At 34.7% G+C, this 22,681-nt stretch overlaps 1 protein-coding gene and 1 pseudogene across 1 annotated transcript; one reads left to right on the top strand and one right to left on the bottom strand.

Annotated features, from left to right (window-relative positions):
* Positions 1-7,528: 7,528 nt before the first annotated feature.
* Positions 7,529-9,816, top strand: LOC108450627 (O-fucosyltransferase 23-like). Its single transcript, XM_017748339.2, has 2 exons — positions 7,529-7,909; positions 8,074-9,816. Exon 2 carries the CDS (start codon positions 8,238-8,240, stop codon positions 9,564-9,566), a length of 1,329 nt encoding a protein of 442 aa, XP_017603828.1. The 5' UTR covers positions 7,529-7,909; positions 8,074-8,237; the 3' UTR covers positions 9,567-9,816.
* Positions 9,817-10,605: 789 nt separating this feature from the next.
* LOC108451586 (E3 ubiquitin-protein ligase RSL1-like) lies at positions 10,606-14,005 on the bottom strand (annotated as a pseudogene).
* Between the last annotated feature and the right edge of the window lie 8,676 nt (positions 14,006-22,681).

Raw genomic sequence — 22,681 nt, 5'->3', positions numbered from 1 at the left:
GTATGTCAGCTACATTTTGTTTGTAATTTTAGCTAAGCTTTTGACAAGCATTTATGGGAGCAGTTATGTTAGGTAACTGTCATTTTTATTGTAACATATATACTTTATCCGGATGAAATAAAAAGTAAGAAAAAATCATTTTCTTCCAAAAAATTTCTGCTTTGTTGGTAGTTTCACTGCAAGTCTCAAGTCTTTTTGAAGTTCAAACTTCTTTCATATTTCATCCGGGTTAATTACGTTGTTGCTCTATTTCCAGACAGAGCTTCATACTTCATCCGGATTACTTGCTTCTGTTTTCCTCTTTTGCTGTTAAAACCCAAAAAATGGTATCAAGAGCTTGTCATCTTTGAGGGCCTCTATTGTTGGTATTTTTCTTTGTGGAGAAAACTTACAGAGAAAGAAGTTGAAGTTGTTTTTGTTGCTGCAAGATGAGTTTTACACCACCACCACCACATGTGTTTGCTGGAGAAAACTACCACATCTGGGTAGTGAAGATGAAGACATATCTCCAAGCACACGATTTGTGGAATGTTGTAGAGAATGATACTGAACCACCTCCACTGAGGGCCAATCCCACTATTGCACAGATAAGGCAACATAGTGAAGATTGTGCCAAGAAGCATAAGGTTATGGCTTACCTACAAAATGGAGTATCTGATGTGATTTTTACTAGGATAATGGCATGTGAATCACCAAAGCAAGCATGTGAGAAGCTAAAAGAGGAGTTTATAGGGTCAGAAAAGACAAGGCAGTAGGAGATGATCAACCTTAGGAGAGACTTTGAGAAATTGAAGATGAAAGAGTCAGAGACCATCAAGCAGTACTCTGATAGGATAATGGCCATAGTCAACAACATTAGGCTCCTTGGTGATGGTTTCAGTGAGAGCAGAGTTGTTGAAAAGGTCATTACAACTCTCCCTGAGAAATTTGAATCAAATATTTCTTTATTGGAGGACTCGAGGGATTTATCAGCCATCTCACTATTTGAGTTGGTAAATTCCTTGTATGCACTTGAGCAAAGGAGGGCCAATAGGCAGGAAGAGCATCCTCAAGGAGCTTTCCAAGCAAAAGCTAAAGAAGGCTCAAGTTCAAGTTAGAAAGGGAAGAAACCATGGCTTGACAAATGGGAGAAATCAAAAAGGGATGTTGAAAAAAAGAGCTTTCCACCATGCATTCACTGCAAAAAGACTACACATTTAGAGAAGAACTGTTGGCATAGACCAAATGTTCAGTGCTGGAGATGTAAACAGTTTGGTCATGTTGAGAAGGTATGCAAGAATAAAAAGAAGGTACAAGGTCAGCAGAAAATACAAGCTAAGGCTACTGAAGACCTTCAAGCTTAGGAGGAGCATGTTTTCTCTACATCTTGTTATCCAACCTCAAACAAAATCAGTAAGAACTGGTTAGTTGACAGTGGTTGTTCTCACCATATGGCTTCAGATGAAAGGCTGTTCAAGAATCTTGATAGAAGGTTTACTTCCAAAGTCAGAGTTGGAAATGGTAACCTTATTGAGGCCAAAGGCAAAGGAGATGTAGTGATCAACATACATTCAGGTAACAAAGTTATTTCTGATGTACTTTATGTGCCTGACATAGACCAAAACCTACTTAGTGTTGGTCAACTAATTGAGAAGGGTTATTTACTAGTTTTCAAGAATAACTCCTGTGTTGTTGATGATGCATTTGGTCAAGTACTGGTTATAGTAGCTATGACTAATAGGTGTTTTATGCTGGATGTAAATCACTTAGAGAAAAAGACCTATGCTAATGCTACTGACTTAGCTAGCTTATGGCACAAAATGTTAGGCCATGACAGTTACAAGTCACTTGGTTTACTGAATAGATTGAATTTGGTTGAAGACATGTCCAAAATTGAGGTCAGTAATGATGTTTGTGAAGTTTGCCAGCTTGGTAAGCAGGCAAGATTGCCTTTTCCAGTTAATAAGGTATGGAGAGCTCGAGGCAAGCTCGAATTAGTTCATACTGGCATTTGTGGACCAATGAGGTCTTCCTCCTTTAATGACAGTAAATACTTTGTACTGTTTATTGACGATTTCAGTAGATTCTGTTGGATCTATTTTTTAAAGCAAAAATCAGAGGTGTTTGAGCATTCAACAAATTTAGAGCTCTAGTTGAGAACCAATCAGACTGCAAGATCAAAGCTTTGAGATCAAATAATGGTGATGAGTATTTTTCCGAGAAGTTTCAGAAGTTGTGTGAGCAAGCTGGAATTCATCATCAGTTAACAACAGTTTATACTCCTTAGCAAAATGGAGTTTGTGAAAGAAAAAATCAAACAGTGCTCAATATGGCCAGATGTCTATTATTTGAAAGCAAATTGCCAAGCAAATTTTGGGCTGAAGCAGCAAACACTTCAGTGTATCTGCTCAACAGGCTGCCTACCACTGCTGTCAAGGACAAAACTCCTTTTGAAGTTTGGCATAATCTCAAACCAACAGTGTCACACCTAAAGGTGTTTGGTTGTGTCTGCTACACTCTTATACCAACTGAAAAGAGAACCAAACTTGACAAAAGATCTATGCTTGGAATCTTTGTTGGTTACAGCAGCATCAATAAGGGCTATAGGGTATTTGATCCCTCAACAAAGAATATTTTGGTGAGTAGGGATGAAAGGCTTGATGAAGAGAAGGTTTGGAGCTGGAATGATACAAATGCAAGATTGATTGAAGAAGATCAGCTAGACAACAGCTTGGAACTAACTGAAAAAGGACCAGTTGATGATAATTTTGATGAAGCACCTGTGAGAGGGACAAAGACTATTGCTAATATCTACCAAAGATGTGATATTGCAATAGTTGAACCTTCAGATTTTGAAGAAGCTACAAGGGATAAATGTTGGAAGAAGGCCATGGAAGCTGAATTAGATATGATCCACAAGAATGACACTTGGGATTTGGTTGATAGACCTGATCATAAGAAAGTCATAGGTGTCAAGTGGGTGTTTAGAGCCAAGTACAATGCTGATGGCTCATTGAACAAGCACAAGACAAGGCTTGTGGTGAAAGGCTACAGTCAGCAATATGGCATTGATTTCATGGAGATATTTGCTCCAGTAGCAAGGCTAGACGCAATTAAACTTCTATTTGCCTTGGCTGCACAGAAGCAATGGAGAATTCACCACCTCGATGTCAAGTCAGCATTCTTAAATGGCTTTTTAAAGGAAGAAATTTTTATTGAACAACCAGAGGGGTTCAAGGTTCCTAGTGAGGAGGACAAAGTTTACAAGCTGAAAAATGCCTTGTATGGTCTAAAACAAGCACCAAGGGCCTAGTACGATAGGGTTGATGAGTACCTATCTAGGCTTGGGTTTGAAAAAAGTGTTAGTGAACCTACACTATTTATAAAGAAGTCAGAAAATGAAACTCTTCTGATTGTCTCACTTTATGTGGATGACTTACTTGTAACTGGAAGCAAATAAGAGTTGATTAATGAGTTCAAAGTGCAGATGTAAGAAGTATTTTGAGATGACAGATTTGGGAGTCATGACATACTTCCTTGGCATGGAAGTGAATCAATCTGATCAAGGCATCTTCATTAGCCAACATGCCTTTACTTTGAAGATTCTCAATAGATTTTGTATGTCAAAATGGAAAACAGTCAGCACACCAGTGGCTCAAGAGGAGAAGCTGACTAGTAATGAGGATCAATAAAGGGTTGATGAGAAGGAATATCAAAGCTTGATAGGTTGTTTGCTTTACTTAATAGCTACTAGGCCTGATATTATATATACTGTGAGCTTACTGTCCAGATTCATGTATTGCTTTGATGTTGTCCATTTTAAAGCAGCAAAGAGAGTTCTTAGATACTTGAAGGGAACTTTGAATCATGGAGTGATTTTTGATAAGGCAAAAGAGCTCAAATTGATAGGGTATTCAGATAGTGATTGGGCAGGGTCCATTGATGACATGAAAAGCATATCTGGATATTTTTTTATTCTTGGCTTGGGAGTTTTCTGTTGGAGCTCAAAGAAGCAACAAACTGTTGCTCAATCTACAGCTGAAGCAGAATACATTGCAACTGCTGCAGCTGTTAATCAAGCCATTTGGCTTAGGAAACTTTTGTGTGATTTGAATGAAGAACAAGTTGAAGCAACTGAGATCAGGTTGATAATCAGTCAGCGGTTGCTATAGCTAAAAATCCTGTTTTTCATGGTAAAACCAAACATTTTAAGATTAAATTCCATTTTTTTCGAGAGGCTGAACAATCGAAGGAGGTAAATCTGGTTCACTGCAGCTTAGAAAATTAGTTTACTGATATTTTAACTAAGTCTCTCAGTGCCACACGATTTGAAGCTTTGAGAAGAAAGATTGGAGATTGTTGCATATAGTCCAAGGAGGAGTGTTAAGCTTTGGCCTGCAATGTAACATGCAAACCAGCATTGGAGCTGAACCAAATGAAGCAAAATAATTTTGTTTATTTGTAACTTGATTTGGTTGATTTGTAATCTAACTTTTAAGTTAGTAGGATTTGGTCAATGATTTGAATGTAATAGCTGGTATGTCTGCTACATTTTGTTTGTAATTTTAGCTAAGCTTTTGACAAGCATTTATGGGAGTAGTTATGTTAGGTAACTGTCATTTTTATTGTAACATATATACTTTACTCGGATGAAATGAAAAGTAAGAAAATTTTATTTTCTTCCAAAAAATTTCTACTTTGTTGGTAGTTTCACTACAAGTCTCAAGTCTTTGAAGTTTAAACTTCTTTCATATTTCATCCGGGTTAATTACATTGTTGCTCTATTTCCAGACAGAGCTTCATACTTCATCCGGATTACTTGCTTCTGTTTTCCTCCTTTGTTGTTAAAACCCAACAATTTCCTCAGCCTTCTGACTCCTTTGCACTTCCATTCTGTTGCTATACTGTTAATATCTCAAGGCTGCAACTATTTTTAAAATAATAAGACTAAGTCTTAGGGGGATTTGTTAGCTTGTTAGTAGGAGTAGGAGTTGTTAGCTTGTTAGTAGCAATTTGAATTTATTTTTGTTGAGGTTGTTACTTGGGACTTGTATATAAGGGCTGCTTTGTTAGTTAATGAAATTATCTATTCATTTCATCTTTAGTTTAGTTAATGAAATTATCTATTCATTTCATCTTTAGTTCTATATTTCATTTAAGTCTTTACTATATCAGAGCCATTTTTCTTGAGGGACTTGTAAGAAAAGTTTTGTGAGAGTTTTGAGAAATTTTTTTTTGAGAGATACACTTGTGAGGTTTTTTTTTTGAGGAAAATAGAATCGGGATCGAGTAACCTATCCATCTTAGCCCCACCTGTGTTTGATGGAGAGAATTATCAAGCATGGGCCGTGAGAATGCAAACATACATGGAGGGTTGTGATTATTGGGAAGCTATCGAGGAAGACTATGAGGTGACTCCACTTCCTAATAATCCAACTATGAATCAGATCAAAATGCACAAGGAGAGAACCACCAGGAAGGCTAAGGCAAGGTCTTGTCTTTATGCTTCGGTTTCGCCAACTATATTCAATAGAATTATGTCTTTTGGATCAACGAAGGAAATATGAGACTACCTCAAAGCTGAGTACCAAGGAGATGAGAGGATCAAGAGCATGAAGGTGTTGAAGTTGATCAGAGAATTCGAGAGGCTACAAATGAATGAGTCTGAGTCAATCAAAGAATACTCAGACAAGCTGATAGATATTGCCAATAAGGTAAGAGTTCTTCGGGCTGATATCTGTGATTCTAGACTGGTGCAGAAGATACTTGTCTCCATACCTGAGAAATATGAAGCAACAATTGCCTCTTTTGAGAACACTAAGGACTTGACTCAATTGAGAGTAGTGGAGTTGATCAGTGTTTTACAAGCACAAGAGTAGAGAGGCTAATGAGGCAGGAAGGAAGCATAGAAAGAAGTATAGAAGGAGCATTGAAGGCCAAGATGCAACAAGGCGAAAAAGGAGAGGAACAGAAGTGGAATGAGAAGCAGAGTGATTGTAATAGTGGTTCAAAAACTGTCGCAAAAAGGTAATAGTACTGAAAATTATAATAAGTATTCTTCATATAAGTATTGTAGAAAACAGAATTATCCTCATTTTAGGTGTTGGAGAAGGTCAGATGTGAAATGCAGAAGGTGTAACTTGATGGGGCACATTAAGAGGTTTTCCAAGGAATGGAGAAATCAACAGCAGGGTGAAGTACATGCTGTAGTTGAAGAAGAAGAGGATCATTTGTTTGTCGTCTCTTGCAGTCTCATCAAACATTTTATGTGACAGTTGGTTAGTTGATAGTGGTTGTACCAATTACATTACTTATGATGAGAAGCTGTTTAAAGACCTTGACAGGTCATTGAAGTCGAAAGTCAGGATAGGAAATGGAGAATACCTAGAAGTGAAGGGAAGAGGCACAGTAGCAATAGAGAACGTGCTAGAACTAAGTTGATTTTAGATGTTCTATTTGCACCTGAGATTGATCAAAACTTGTTGAGTGTGGGGCAGTTGGTAGAGAAGAGATTCAAGGTGATGTTCGAAGAGGGAATGTGTCTGATCCTTGACTCTAGTGGCAATGAATTGTTTAGGATCAAGATGCAGAAGAAGAGGTTCTCATTGAATCCATTTGAGGAGGAGCAAGTGGCATCCAAGTGTCAGGAAGATAATCCTATCGTGCAAGAACAACTGCAAATCAAGTGTTTTGAGAATGAGGAGTTGCATGCAAAGGTAACTTTCTTGGAGCAGTAGATGACATCTCTCTCTGATAAACTATCATCTTTTGCACATGAAATATCTTAAGAACATGCTGATTAGCGACAGAAAAAGAATCTATCTTAGGAGATCAAGAGTAATGTGCAACTTTTAGAAGAGAATAGTGGGTTATGTTTCTAAAATCAAAAGCCGACTAAAGAAGCTTCATATGCGAAAGAATTGACATCTGTAGATGTTGTTGAGTTTAAGAATTTAGTTGGTAAGGTGATTAAGCTTTCAATGCAAAATACAAAATTGAAAAAGGAATAATTAGTTACGAGAAGATTGGTTAATCAAACTATAAATCGTATTAATCGCAAGTATAGTGACAACACAAGATCTTGGAAGAAGGGAAAGCACTCTTGCCACTCTCTTGACTTTTCTAGAACAACTTGTGATGATTTTGAATTATGGAATTTTGATTTAGATGGCATTGCATGCTAGGAAACAATTAGAGGCAACTCTTGAAGCTACACTAGTCGAGAAGGAATTCATAGAAGGCGAATATTGAAGAAATTGGTTTTCAGAGATCAGATGACGGATATTTTACTACATTTTTCATGTTAGTCGTTTTGAGTTTCTTAAGAATAAATTTGGTGTCTGCAGCACTTGAGTTAGGAGGGGAATGTTAGTATCTCAAGGCTGCAGCTATTTTTAAAATAATAAGACTAAGTCTTAGGGGGATTTATTAGCTTGTTAGTAGGAGTAGGAGTTGTAAGCTTATTAGTAGCAATTTAAATTTATTTTTATTGAGGTTGTTTCTTGAGACTTGTATATAAGGGCTGCTTTGTTAGTCAATGAAATTATCCCTTCATTTCATCTTTAGTTCTATATTTCATTTAAGTCTTTACTAAAACAACATATACTATCCTATTTTCCAACATTTATTCTTTTTTGTTGTCCTCAATTCGTTCTTTTGAATCTTTTATATATTATTTTTTAATCTAATATTAAAAAGAAAATAGACATGTCTTTAATCATGTCTTGATCCATTCTTGGTTGTCATATGATGGTGATGGCCATGGATTGGCTTGATTTTGGTTCATGTGAATTCAGCCTTTTCTGTATTTCCTTCCCATGCATGATCATCACTTTCTCGTTCTTTGTTTAAATTTTGTTGTCTTTTTCAATCCTGGATCTTGCTCGAAATTCAAGTTCCTTTTGTCTCTACTTGCAGATTCCACAGCAAGGTAAATTTTTTAGCCTACTTCATCATCTTCTTCCGTCTCTCCTTTTTTTTTTTTTTGAAAAATATGGTAGACAGGGTTTTCTTTTGGCGTTCATCATCATCCAATCTCTTATTTCGTCTTGCTTAAATAGATTCTGATGATAATTTCTTTTGTGAACTATGCAGATTGTGATATCCAAGTGACCTTTTTGATGTCTTCTCAACTCTAGATGCCTGTAATTCCCAAGGTTGTAGTGAATATAAGACTCGGTATGTGCTAAACCCGTCGTTAAATTCTCCTATTCAATGAGGTTGGTTATGAGAAGGATGTAAAATTTTGTGAATTATAAATGGACTTGTCCTCTACCCGTAAGCTTTCGAGGTTATTCGGCTGCTTTTTCACTCCTTTAACATGCAAATGTTGCCTTGCTTTGGTCACTATTGCTCTGTTTTTTAGAGCTATCTTTCTTCATTCATTTTCTGGCTACGGTGTGATCAAATCGAATAACCTACGCTTGATTCTAAGCCCCTCTGTACACTTGGAATCTCATGAAGGGATTCGTGGAGATAAGTTCTTGGAAGTTCCTCAAATTGTGTGGGGACTAAACAATCAGAAGATAGCATTTGCAAGAGCTTGTCTAACAGCTAGAATGTTGAACCGAACTCTTTTGATGCCTAGCTTAAGTGGTTCACTTTTCTACAAGGAAATTGACCTCTTGCACCCTATTTCCTTTGATCAAGTCTTCCAATATGAAAGGTTTAATTCACTTTGTAACCGGTTTGTACGGTTGGGTCGTTACTCGGACCTTGGGAATCAAACAGGAAAATATGATCTCCGAAAGGGAAGTGGAAGAAAGTGGACAGTTGAGAGAGACCTGGAGCAGCTGAAGCAAAGCAGCCGAGGTCCTATTGATAAGTACCAAGTGATTAGTATAGCTGGAAAGAATCCGTTTCTTTGGCATGATCATTGGCCCGTTAAGGACTATGCAAGGGTCTTTGAGTGCCTTGTGTTGGTTGATGAGATTGCTAAAGAAGCAGATAAAGTTGTGTCCAAGATTAGGCGGATTGGAAGAAAGCTTAGGAGCAAAACCAATTTCGGAGCAGAGGGTTCTTCACTGTCACATGCTCCTTATGTAGCCATCCATATGAGGGTAGAAATAGACTGGATGATTCATTGTAAGAAGTTGGAGCAACGGTCAAGGATAAGCCAAATTTGTAGTAGCAAGCAAGAGATTATGGAACGAGTGGGAAATATTGTGGGCTTAGAATCTACGGCCATTGTTTATCTCGCGGTTGCCGATAGCCTCCTTAATGATTCTTCAATATTGGATAGTTGGAAAGGAGGGTTGGTTCCTTTCGAGAAGAAGAAATTAGGGGTAGATGGAATTTACAAGAAGCATCCATATCTGATTCAGTCAGCAATCGACTATGAGGTGTGCTCAAGAGCTGATACATTTGTAGGCAACAGCTTTTCCACTTTTTCTAGCCTCATTGTTCTTGAGAGAACACAAAGGGTGATTAGAATGGGCATCACAAGCTCATGTGGCATTGATGTTCGATGGCCATCTTATGCATATAATATACCAGGGGAATCAAATGGTCCGCAGAAGTGGATGACTAATATGTCTGATTCAAATCTCAAGGCAATTAGTTATGGTTCTAATGCCATCTCATGTTGAAGTTTATCTAAGTTGTGGCCTGCGGGTGTTATCATCACTGCAGGTTCACCATTTTTAACCCACTTCATCCTTCAGGTTGCATATCAAGAATAGCAATAGGAGAGAATATCAAGATACAGTTGAATACTGAGATAGGTAGTCTTTTATCTTTTTACATTTTCATAGACTATATTTCATTACGAAGCCATTGTCCTCTTAGTTCATGTTTTAATCAAACTTAATGATCTTCACCCTCAACTAATAGATAAAATTAAGAGCTTTTTTGGGGTCATTTTTTTTCGCCAGATTGGATTCGAGTGGTAAGTTGGAGTGAATCACCACCGTTTGTTGCCTTCACTTAGAATCAAAGAATTAGTTTCATTATCATTACGTAGGTCCAACGTTGGCGGCGCTGTTCAATTATGACCAATGATGGGAGGAGTTGTAGTCAAGTGAAAACATGTCCCTCATTTTTTTCTAATACCTTATTTAACTTATTTTTTACTTACTTTCATGAAAGGCTTGCATAGTCAGTAAATAAACATCTCTCAGCCATCAAGCCCATAAAGAGGGTTCATAACTTCTTTTTTTTTTGTTTGATACATATATGTATGTTTTGGCCATACATAAAGGTAGAAAATGAAGGGTCATTTCATAGCCTCACTCTAATGAGAAAGCCTATATTATAACTTCTTGTTGCCAAAAATTCTAAATATTATAGTGTCCTTGCTGAGAAATCAAAAAAGAAATCCCATTTGCTGTTATAGGTAAGTGTCGGAGACGAGCCTTGATGTAGACTGAAAATGGCAGTGCATGTTTAGGTTTTTCCCATAAAATGAATGGTTAATAAACTTATCACAACACTTTACAACCACAAAACCAATATAAGATGACTGCTATTAATATCATTGCAAAGATTTTGTTTCATTAACTTCCCATTCAATTTGATGACATCACCTAGATGTTTACCCTATCATCTTTCTTTTCCCTTCAAGAAGAAAGCAACTACCATGCAGAGAATCTTCCCTGCAAACTAACAAGAACTAGATAAGTTTTGAGGAGTGATGATCTCATTGTGTGTAAATGAAAATGAAGCCCATAGAGTGAGAAATTCTTTGCCCCAGTAAACCTTATTGGACTCACTTCATTGGAGCCAAGGAAGCTGATGAAGGTCCTTCATGGTATCTACATAAGAATCTGTATAGAGAGGTGAGTGATGATGGTCGGTTGGACTAAAACCCCCAGCAAGGAACCTTTGGATTAGAGCCCGATGTGATCTTTCTTGGTCTGAATTCGCATCCATGATCGTAGGGAGTGAATTGAAAGTCTCCCATGCCCATTGTTCCGATTCTTGGACACAATGGGTGACCAAGTCTTCAGAGTTATCTTCATCCCAAAGGGCACATAGACAGGTCTGTTGACCTTCCCTGTACTCAGCACCACATGAATAACAAAACTCATGCCCGCACCTGAAAAGTAGGCATGGAAGCAAAGTCGGTTTCAAGCCATATAATAAACGAAGCCATATACTGAAAAATTGTTCGTGCTCAAAACATCAAATGTGAACAAACAAGAGTTGAACACAAGCATACAGAATTCATTAGTTCAAAGGATGGCCAACTCCATTAACCAAGTAGTTAAGTCATGGATGACTTGGTTACAACTTTATATCATATGATGCACCAAATAAAGTCCCAACACCAAGAGACCATCTCAGCATAAAAGGCCACTTTCCTGCAACCCCCTTTTTCAGCATTCCAACCAAGTTACCATTCAAAGATAGTCCTTGGTAAACAGGCCTGTTACTAGATTCAAGTGCAGCAAATAAGAATGTGCCACAGAAGAAAGCAAGAAAACTGCACCAAATGTTTAACCTCTAGTAGGAAGGAAATCAACATAAAAATTTTCATCTTTCAAAGTTCATTCTGCTCATTATTTAATCAATGAAAGCATTGTTCTTTGTAATACTGAGCACTACTGATCTTACCGGCATGTCATATGATAGCAACCTTGAGTAAGTTCAATCATCCTAGTGCACCGCTGGAAAGGTTTGCATCTCTTGTTCTGTGCCAATAGATGCAAGGTAATGTCTGCAGCATCTCTTTCCTCAAGAGGGAGGTTTTGATACTCTTCACAACTCGTTGACGAACGCCATGGAACTCCACATTCCACACATATAAACCTTCGACAAACTGGGCACTCAACACAGCTATTATCCGATTGAGTAGATGAACTAGCCCCAGCTGACAAGCATTCACGAGGGTGAAGCAAGATAGAACAATTCCGATGAGGACAGTAGATTCCATTTCTAAAGACTCGTAGAAAGCCAGTGGAAGAAAGGATCTACACTCGACAGTGGAGATGTAATATTTGCATCTTAACTGAGGGCACCTGATTGGGACTGGGACGACTGCAGTTTACCATAAACATAAGTTCTCATACAATGGGAACAGAATTTATGAGAACACTTAATGTTAATCATCATCAATGTTGGCTTGTCCTCACAGCAAATCGAACAATTTTCAAGTGATTTATCTCCCTTGGCAGGAGAAGAAATGACTCCTATTGCTACTTGAGCTAGCTGCAACGGTCTCAAAAGGTTGATGCTTGGGGTAAGTTTCAGAACAAACTCTTCCAAATTATGAGCCAGTTCTAGAATCCTTTCCCTCAGTGCCAACAGAAGTGGATTATCAAGTTTTTTCTTGTACATTATCTGCCAGAAATTCACGTCAGTAAAGCATAATTCAAGGTAAAACATGAAAGCTATTTGTGTTACTATAGACATTGAACTTCAAATAAGCTATTATCTATGAAAGCAACTATTAACAGTTAGCCCTAGTTAACCGAATGAATGGACACACAATTCTGCATTTAGTCAATTTAATAATTAAACAGATAAATGTTGCAATAAAGTGAGCTTCTAGCACTAGCTTTGAAGAACCCAATTTCAAAACTTAAGATACCAAAATTTCAGCTTACTTGATCTATAATCCATATTCCCTAGCGGGTGAATATCAACAAGAGATACATATCTTCTGTAACTCCAAAACATTGAAAGAAAAATGAAACTTCAAATTACACGAAGGTTCAGAGATATCATATAATGAACAATGGTGTCATGAAAACGACATAATCATTAATGTTCACGGACCTGATCATATAACAACGGGGAATTGTTGAGCATTGGCCTGCAATGCAATATGTGACCAGCAGCAAAAACAGCAGCAGCTCACCAAGCAGACCAGTAATGGAGCAGAACCGAGTGCAGCAGCTAGTTTGATTCATTTTGTTTATTTTGTTCCTATGTAACTTTGTTTAGTTTCTTTGTAATTTGTTCACAAAGTTAGTACGATTAGATTTTTGATTTGTACTTGATGTAAGAGCTGATATATCAGCTTACTTTTGCTTGTAATTCAAAGATTGTATTTGCTTTGTATTAGTGGGAGCAGTTACATCATTAGGTAACTGTCCAATTGTTATGTAACTTACATATATTTCAAATTTATCAATGAAAATTAAGTTGTTGTCTGGTTTTCATTTTCATTCAAACTCTTTTAATTCATTTTTGCTTCGGTTCTTTTGCTTTTGTTTTTTATTTTGATTTTGGCTTGTTTTGCTGTCTTTGTTCCAACAGGAATCAGCAAAAGCATATACAGTGCGGATTTTGTTCTGCATGGCCGCTGTCAAACCATCCATTAAAACTATATAATCAACCACGGATTCGTCCACATAAAAGTCAAGCTTTTTCTGCACTTGAATAACCGGGCTATTGGCTGATCCCTCCATTACGACCCCAATTCCTGAAAAGCCAAAAAAAGAGTCCCCAAACTCAGCTAAAGAGATGCCCTGGAAGAACATCTTCACCGAAAATTTATCGACTTCCTCTTTTACCACTCCTTCAGTTTCCTTCCATACATCCTCGTCTTCACAATAGCTACGAAAGTCTTCCTCATCTTCTTCTACGCCAACTACGGATTCATCAGTTTCCTCCATTTTTTGAACTCCAAATGGTGGCAACGATCTCTGCTACTCTTTAGACTTCAAGTAATTACTTATAACCAAAGCTAAGCAAAACCAATCACCGAATTTGATGAAGCCAACAGTGACCTTTTCCAGCTCATATACTTAAACAAAATCCTAAATAACCCATCACGGAAATTGACCAAGACTACAGGTTTAATCACCAAAATCTAACCGAAATCAAGAAAAAAAAAAAAACAAGTTCCACAAACCAAAAGTTTATCTTCCAGTTCTTGATTCCAAATTAGAATCTAACAAATACCCATCAGCAGATTAATTTAAAGCTCCAAGCTCGGTTCAAATAAATTAAAATTAAAACTTGGCACTTCTAAAAGAAGCAACCACTAATAATGCTATAACCCCAGTAGGGGAAAAGGAAAACTCGAAGAGAGGGAGAGCTATATCTACTGAAAAATCAATCCCTGCATCTTTTTGCTTGCCACATTGGACAGGTTGAAGCTTGTTGAGAATCTTAAAACTTCATCAACTAATGCTTGATGGAAATACAAAACATTCTTCGAGTGTTTGACCAACTAAGCTTTATTGAAATAATGATAATATTATATATACTTTTTTTTAACCAATATTAAAACTACATTTCACATAGCATAGAAAGTTCTACGTAACATCTGGAAATTTTTGAGAAGACATTGTTTTGTGATTTGATATGCTAAGATTTAGAAATTTGGAAAATTAGTCAATTAAAGAATTTTTATGAAAACAGAGTTGATATTTGAGATTGATATGGATGAAAAGAATTATAGAAGTTAAAATGTGATGAAAAGATTAAATTGTAAATTTTGAAAAGTTTAAGGGTAAAATTGAAATTTGATAAAATGAGGAATGCGAATTATTGTTTAATTTATATAAGAATAAGTTGGAATATGTATGAGTAAAATGCAAATATCTTTTGGGATTAGATTGAAAAGATTTGATAGTAAAGAGATTAAATTGTAAATATACTAATTTAATTGAGAAAAGGGTAAAGCATCCCATTATGTGTATCAAGTATTAAATGATAACTAAGGAATTTGGGTTGATTAATAATTGTTTCTTATGAAAAAATTGTACAAAAGAGTAAAAAATAGTAAAATTACCATTTTTCCATAAAAGGATATTTTGGTCATTCTCAAGGATTTTACTATGGAAGTATTATTTTGATAAGGTTATTGATATTTAGGATTAATATGAACCTTTGGATTAGGTTACTTTAGTGTGATCAAATGTGGACCACACAATTTATATGGACTTTAACTAAAATATTATTTTGGATTTTTTTTTTGGTAGAATAAACTAGCATTAAGGGATTACACAATGAAAATCAAACTAAGGCAACATAGGACCATTATAATCAACCAGTAGTAGATTCCTCACTAAAGGTGGTGGCTCTTCAATCAGTTGCAATCTCATGAAACATGTAGCAGTATACTTGACCAAGTGATCCGCAACTTCATTCTGAGTTCTTGGAACATGGCTAATACGAACCTTCCAATTCCGATTTAGTAGTCGATAAATTAGGCGAAGCTTCGCCAGTCTACTATTTGCAGCTCCACCAGCTAAAATCGTGTCCACTAATAGGACATTGTCACATTTCAATTCCAACTGTCTAAACCCCTTATCCTATGCTAAATTTAGACCCTCAAGTATCGCCCTTGCTTTGACCTTGAACACTGTGTCATCCCTAAGCCTCATTGAAAAGCCATATAACCAAGTCCTATTCTCATCTCTAAAAACTCCTCCAATGGAAGCATATGATCTAGTTGGTGATATTACCCCATCTGTATTGAGTTTAATCTTGCCTACATCAGGAATAGACCAATGCAAAACTATCAACCGAGGATTATTAAGGCAGTCGGTAGAAATTGTCCTCATATAGTTCCTCATCCAACTTATGTTTGTTATTGCTTATTGTATAAATCTCACACCAAAAATATATAAAATTAAATCGGTGGTGTCCGCAAGTATATGAGTTAAATTGTAATATAGTATTTGTGTTTACAACGGAACACAGGGAAGTATTCTAAGGATCATATCTAAGGGAGTATGGATTAAATCTATTGAAAACTTTTTTACAATAATAAGACTAAGTAATAATAATTAAATCATATATTATGATAGATCATAAAATATAATATTAGAAATAAAATAAAATAAATAAACAGTAAAATAAACAAACGACTAAATAGATAAAACCAATTCGAAAGATTAACTCGTTTAAGGGGTTGTAATTAATTTAATATTAGGGTTTTAGGGGGGATTAGCTATCAATTAACAAAATATTACCTTTCAGCCTCTAATCGATTAATCAATTGGTTGATACTCGCTTATCTCCCGACCTCACTTTCTCAACCAGGATAAATTACGTTTTACTTGGCAAAACTTATCTCTCGACCTTGTTTAACCTTTGATTACTTCCTAGGATTGTTAAGCCTAGGGTTTAGGAACGCGTAATTTAAACCAACTAATCCTACTGGGAAACCCTAAATCCTTTGTTAATCATACCCCCATCCACTCGTTACTCTCTCTTATAGGATTCCACTCATATTATTCATAATCTAAAACTCAATTGAATTAAACATTTAAATAACAAGATTGAATTGAAAGAGAAAAGAGATTAGAATAATCTTGGATTTGATATCGATTGAAGAATGGAGTAGTGAATCTATCAATTGAAATAACAAATATCGTCTCTTGAGAAGGAAAATAACTGAAATGCTTTGATTAAATACAAGAAATTTTGGATCGAAATTGATTCAAAGAGAGAAGAACAAAGAGTTTATAAAAAGTAAAAGAAAACTTAATCTAACCCTACTACTAAACTACTAGGGTTTTTGGATGCGTCGAAGACGACTTAGTTACATCAAACCCTAAGGTTTTTTTATAAGAGTGTTGCCAGTTCGAATTATGTCTTCGACACGTCATAGGTCTCTGTATAAAATTTATTGTGTGGAAAAAAATAACCCCAAAATACTTGGGTACAACATCGACCCTATATCGCGGCATACACAATCTATGGTGCGACACATTAAGGAAATTGTGGCTTCCTTGGTTAATTTCATGCTTTGACAATTTGGGAAGCTTATGGATCACTCAACCTTGCTCCTATATCTATTGAGCCAATAATTCATCATCTTACACACTCAATTACAAAAATTAGCACTACCTAAGGCCTATGTCGGCCTAATAAGTTACAACACTCACAAAATGTGTTAGAAAAACACTTATTTTACTAACTTTTACTACTAACAACAACATACCAAAAATGTAATAATAAATACTAAAAGTTCTAGAAAATAAGCTCTTTAAGTGCAGAAATAGACCGAAATAACTACTACATTTGATGTCAGGTCAAATAACCCCACACATAAGTCTTTGCTTGTCTTAAAATAAACTAAGCAAAAACAAAATAAAAACTGAAAACAAACTAAATTGAAAACGAAAAATAAACATGCAAGAAAAGAAAATTAACTTGATACAGGAAATTGGATAGAAATATATTAACAAGATTAATGTAAATAAACATATAATTCTAGAATAAACATATAGTTCAATAAATTACAAAACAAACAAATAAAAGAATGTTAAGTATAGGTTTCCATCAAAATAGATATACAAACAAGCAATTATGTTCAATTGAATATAAGTGGTAAAAATATAAAAAATTGGCACAATGTCATCCATATAAAGTACTACCTAAGTCACATAGGACTTTTCGGCTTGTCACGTTCTACACCTTAGGTTGGTTCAGAATTCAAGAACAGGCTCGATAAAATAGCTAAGCATGAAAGTAGTTTGGCACATTGTATTGTCCTCGATACTCCCCAATTTCAAATAATATCACCACCTTATATCCACTTATCTCACCTTCCTTTTCTCTCCATTATTAAGGCCTAGTACAATGTTCATGAGTACAATCATCCGAGCTCGTATTTTTTTGAAAAATGTGTGTACTTTTTTTCCAACTCACTTTGCTTTTATTTTTTTCTTCGAGATTTTCTCTATTGGCATTTTGTTTTATTTTTCTACAAGCTTAAGAAATCTTATACTTACCATACAATACCTTAGTTCACTCACTTTTTTCACTTTTGAAGCCTCCATGATATATTTACCTAGCCCTTCAATATCAATGGTCGAACGTCTAAATATATGCAAGGACCAAGAAATAAAGGATAAAATAGATTATTTATTAGGCTTACGGTTTCATTTCTGGTTCATTAAGAAAATGGATTCAGACTCAAAATAGGTACTAAGGAAATATTCACGGGATAACTTTTTGGCTCAAAAAATTGTCTACCAAACAATGTCTTAGGTTGTCCCTAGGTAATTCAATACATGAATTATATTAGCAAAGTCTATCAATTTCTACAACCTATAAGTTAATTAAACATGCATGCTATTTATATATTTATTTATCATGTGGTATGCTTAGCATCTTAAATCTATTCACAATGTAATGAATTGAACTAAATAGTCTAAAATTAGAAAATTTAGAATCAATTATTATCAAACTAAATTTCTAATTTATTCAAAAAATCCTATTAACACGCTCCTAGCCAATAACTTGTATTTCTACAAACTCAAGTATAACACCCTATTCGCATTCTGACCGTTCGACTTGAGCTATAAGGTGTTACGACATTAAACCTTGAATATATTTTTTAATATCAATCAAAAACAAATAAATAAATCATATCCATTCATTTCCATGCTATTTAATCAAATCAGGACCTAAATCGAGCTTACTGAACATTTAAAATAAGCCGGGAACAATTTTAGAATAAAATGAAACTTTTACAAAATTTTGAGTAGAAAGTGAAAATAGGGGTTACATGGCAATGTGACAAGGCTCAACCCATGTGGCTCAAGAACATGGCCGTGTGGCCAAATCGTGTAATAACTTGTGCCTGTGTATCTCAAGGTCACACGACCGTATCTCCAGGCCGTGTAACTTTCTGAAACCTTATGGACAAACCTGCACCAAAAATCAAAGAGGTCACATGGTCGTGTCATGCAACCACGTGGGACACACGGTCGTGTGGTAAATTGTGTACCAGTCGTATGTGCCCTAAAAGACCTTCAAACACAAGCCATTTCACATACCAAAACTTAGACTCTAAGCTATGCATTAAAAAACTTTCAATCTTATTCAAAATGTGCCAAAATAAGCCAAAATATACCAATTCACCATTAACCTACGTGCCTATGTAACAGTCCATTTTTCAGTGAAATTGGAACAGTAATTTGGGACAAAAAATCTGACCTAAAAATAAGATTTATTTTTATTTCATTATATGGTCCGTAATATAATAGGCATGTCATGTGAAAATTTTGAAACAAAAATTTTATCGATTAAATGCTTCATTACGAGAAGGATTAAATCGCATAAAATGTGAAAGTTGAATTCTAGTAGCTATAAGGATCAAATAGCTATGGAATTTAAAAATTAAGGTCCTTATAAGGTAATTAGACCATTAAGAAAAGTATGTAGATTTTTCTTGGTGACTCATCCATGGAATTATAGAAAAATGGCAAGGACTAAATTGGAAATACCAAAATACTTAATTAATTAAAAGATGATAAAAGAAAATATCATCTTATTATTGTCATCTTCAACCTAAAATTTATGGAAACCCTAGGAGAGAGACAGGAAACTTTCAAGGCTTAATTGGGTAGTAATTTTGGTATTTTTGAAACCGGGATAGCTTAATCTCTCTATTTGAGCGATTAATTTGAAAAGTTATCAAGGTATGAAAATGGTTCATGGATGTATTATGATGAAAATTAGAAATTTATGGTAGGAAATGAAAGATTATTGATAGATAAACAACTTTTGCAAAGTGATTTTTGATAAAAACTTGAATTAGGGACTAAAATGTAAACTTGTGAAATTGAAGGAAATATTCTAAAATTTTATGTATACATGTGCTATAAATTTTGTAAGGGAGCTTTGGTTAGGCTTGTAATAGGGAGTAATTTGCACAAGTTTCATTTTCCGGGCCTAGCGACAAAATCGAAATTTATGGAAAAGTTAGGGGCAAAATGATAATTTTGCCTAGGACGTAAATTGAGTCCATTTAAATATGAAATGAATGAAATTGATGGTTAAATTCATTTATATAGATTCGGATAACACTAATGCAAGGTTAGGTTGAGGAAAAGAAAAGATTTCGGATTAGTAGACTTTTACGCGAACAAGTGTCGAGGTAAGTTCATGTAACTTAATCGGGCATGTAAATATGTTTAATTGAATATTGTGATAGTATGAAATGTTATTATCATTTGATGTGAACTATTTGATTGCTATAAATAAAAATTGAATACATGCTTGAAATGATGAAAAAGGGTTAAGTCTAGATTGAATATTGAATTCCGATGATTATATAAGCTTTCCCGAAACTAATAAGGTCCTGCATTTGTTGCGGACGGGATTTAGCTCAGACGAGTAATCCCAAAACCTTGTTATAGTAAAGATTTAGCCCGGACGAGTAATCCCGATATAATACTTTTTGAGCATATGTTATGATTAGGGTTTTGTAACACCTCTAACCCTTTTCTGTCACCGGACTGGGTTACGAAGTATTACCAGTCAGAACACATATTCGAAATAATCACATGCATATACTTGTACACATTTATAAACCATTCATTTTTTCATTTTCATTTCATCAAGCCGAACATAAAGCATTCTCCATTATGTTAGACAATTGTTCACTTCCAACCTTGTCCATCCATTTTATAAATCAATACCTATTTTAATACGCACATTAAGCAAACACTGAATATCATTCTATAAATAACATGCATTTTTAGCTTAATAATGCATAACTCATTATAACACCATATACTTTCCCTATTCATACATAACTGAAACACATCATTAATCATCATCATGTTTATATATATATACACTTAAGATAAAATACATATCAAGTCAAATCCTTGTGCATAATTATTTATATAGTCAAATGCCAAATCATAAGTTAATCAAAACCATTACAAAAGTTTTCATCTTATAACGAACATATCAAAATGATCTTATGTCATGTTCGGACATAACCAAACTACTTATAATGCTATCTTATATTCAACACTATGACCAGATACAACAGCCAAAATACAAATAATCACTTATATATGAATACCATAATCGAACCAACCCAATACACATATTCAAACTTACAAAGCATCTTCAACACTCAATATATATATATACCACATGTAACTTTCAATCAAAACATATGACATAATAATCTAAAGGAACTCAAACATAGTCCAACAAAACTGAATCATCTAACCATACTTATGAAAATTTATATTCACCATGACCGGCTCATCAACCACAATCAAGTTCACCAACCATTATCAAGCCATTTTCAAAACGTATAACACCAATCACATATACCATTCATTCATAGCATATAACATTATAACCAAAACGGATTAAACCATGACCAACATAACCAAATTCAAACTTAAAAGTTAAGCCATATTCACATGGCTTAAATTATACATATCCAAGATCGGATAACATACATATTAACCTATACATGCCATAAGTTCGAAATAAGACTTTTAAAAGTACCGAAGGTTGACGATAGTGTGGATGACTTCACTGACGATCCCCGAGCCTGTAACTAACTTCCAAAATCTATAAGAACAAAGAATAAACATATACACAATAAGTTATCATAGCTTAGTAAGTTATAAGCAATTTAAGCAAATTAATAACCTCAATAGATCAATAAAATGACCTGAATCAAACATATATTTATACCCAAAATATTCCATGGCCGAATATACACATATATAAATTATCAATATATTCTCCAATTTCAAAGTCATAATATCACAGATAATCAATTATACATATGTATCCATATATAAATACTCATGAATCAAGTTTTTAAATCACATACTTATACCTATCATAAAACCGAATACACTACTCATAATTACATACATTTTCAATAGCATCACATAACATTTTTATCACATATCTTTCAATCAATTTACTTTCATTTCAAATAGGTAAACCACATTCACATACCTGATCACTTTAGCTCATTTAATACATTTGATTATTTTTACCGTTGCTCACATAAAATTTGTTAGGCATAAAGCCTAGTATAATACATCGGCACAGAGCCTGCTAGGCAATAAACCTGAGTTAATACACCGGCATAAAGCCTGCTAGGTATTAAGCCTGATATCATACACCGGCATCAAAGCCTACTAGGCAATAAGCCTGATATCATGCACCGGCATCAAAGCCTACTAGGTAATAAGCTTGATATTATATCACTGTTACAAAGTTGATTTTACTTATAATTCATATATCAATTGAACCGAACTTATTTCCGAATCTCATAAACATTTATGCATTCGACTATAACTATAAAAAATTCATACAATTAAATTCAACATATAAAGATCATATACATTCAAATTTAACGATGCTTATTGCTTATAGACTTACCTCGGATATCGATGAACGATGTAAATCGACTATTCGACTATTTTTGTTTTTTTCCAATCCAAGTTTGATTTCTTTTGTTCTTGATCTATAAAATTTCAAATTAATCTCATTCAAACACAATTTCATTCAATTTAATCAACAACACATAAATGGGAAAATTACCGTTTTACCCCTGATATTTCATACTTTTACAAATTAGTCCTAATTGCATAAAACACAAAATACACAAAATCTCACAACAAATAGCTAGGCCGAATCTTCCTTATATTCATACAAATCCATATATTTCATTTATTTCACATTTTAGTCCCTTAATTTATTATTTTTGCAATTTAGCCCTAATTACTCAAATTCATCAAAAATTCCAATACAAAACATATCTTTCATAATTTATCATCAAACATCCCAAAACACAAATATTCATCAATTTCATAACTCAAAATGTTCATCAAAATCAGAAATTCTAGCATGGGTCGGATAGTATTCGAAGCAATAATCTCAAAAACGTAAAAATTAACAAAAACCAAGCTATTTACATACCTTAATTTTGGACAAAAATCGCTGAATAACTAAAACTTTCTTTCTTTTCTTTCTTTTTGTGTTTCGGTCATGCCATTAAAAAGATGAAAGCATGTTTGCT

The sequence above is a fragment of the Gossypium arboreum genome, chromosome 6 (genome assembly GCF_025698485.1).
Source record: "Gossypium arboreum isolate Shixiya-1 chromosome 6, ASM2569848v2, whole genome shotgun sequence".
Taxonomy (NCBI): domain Eukaryota; kingdom Viridiplantae; phylum Streptophyta; class Magnoliopsida; order Malvales; family Malvaceae; genus Gossypium; species Gossypium arboreum.
This window is presented reverse-complemented; position numbering and strand designations above follow the sequence as displayed.

Coding starts and splice junctions, on each gene's coding strand:
- LOC108450627 (XM_017748339.2), top strand. CDS start 8,238: ATGGACTTGTCCTCTACCCGTAAGCTTTCGAGGTTATTCGGCTGCTTT.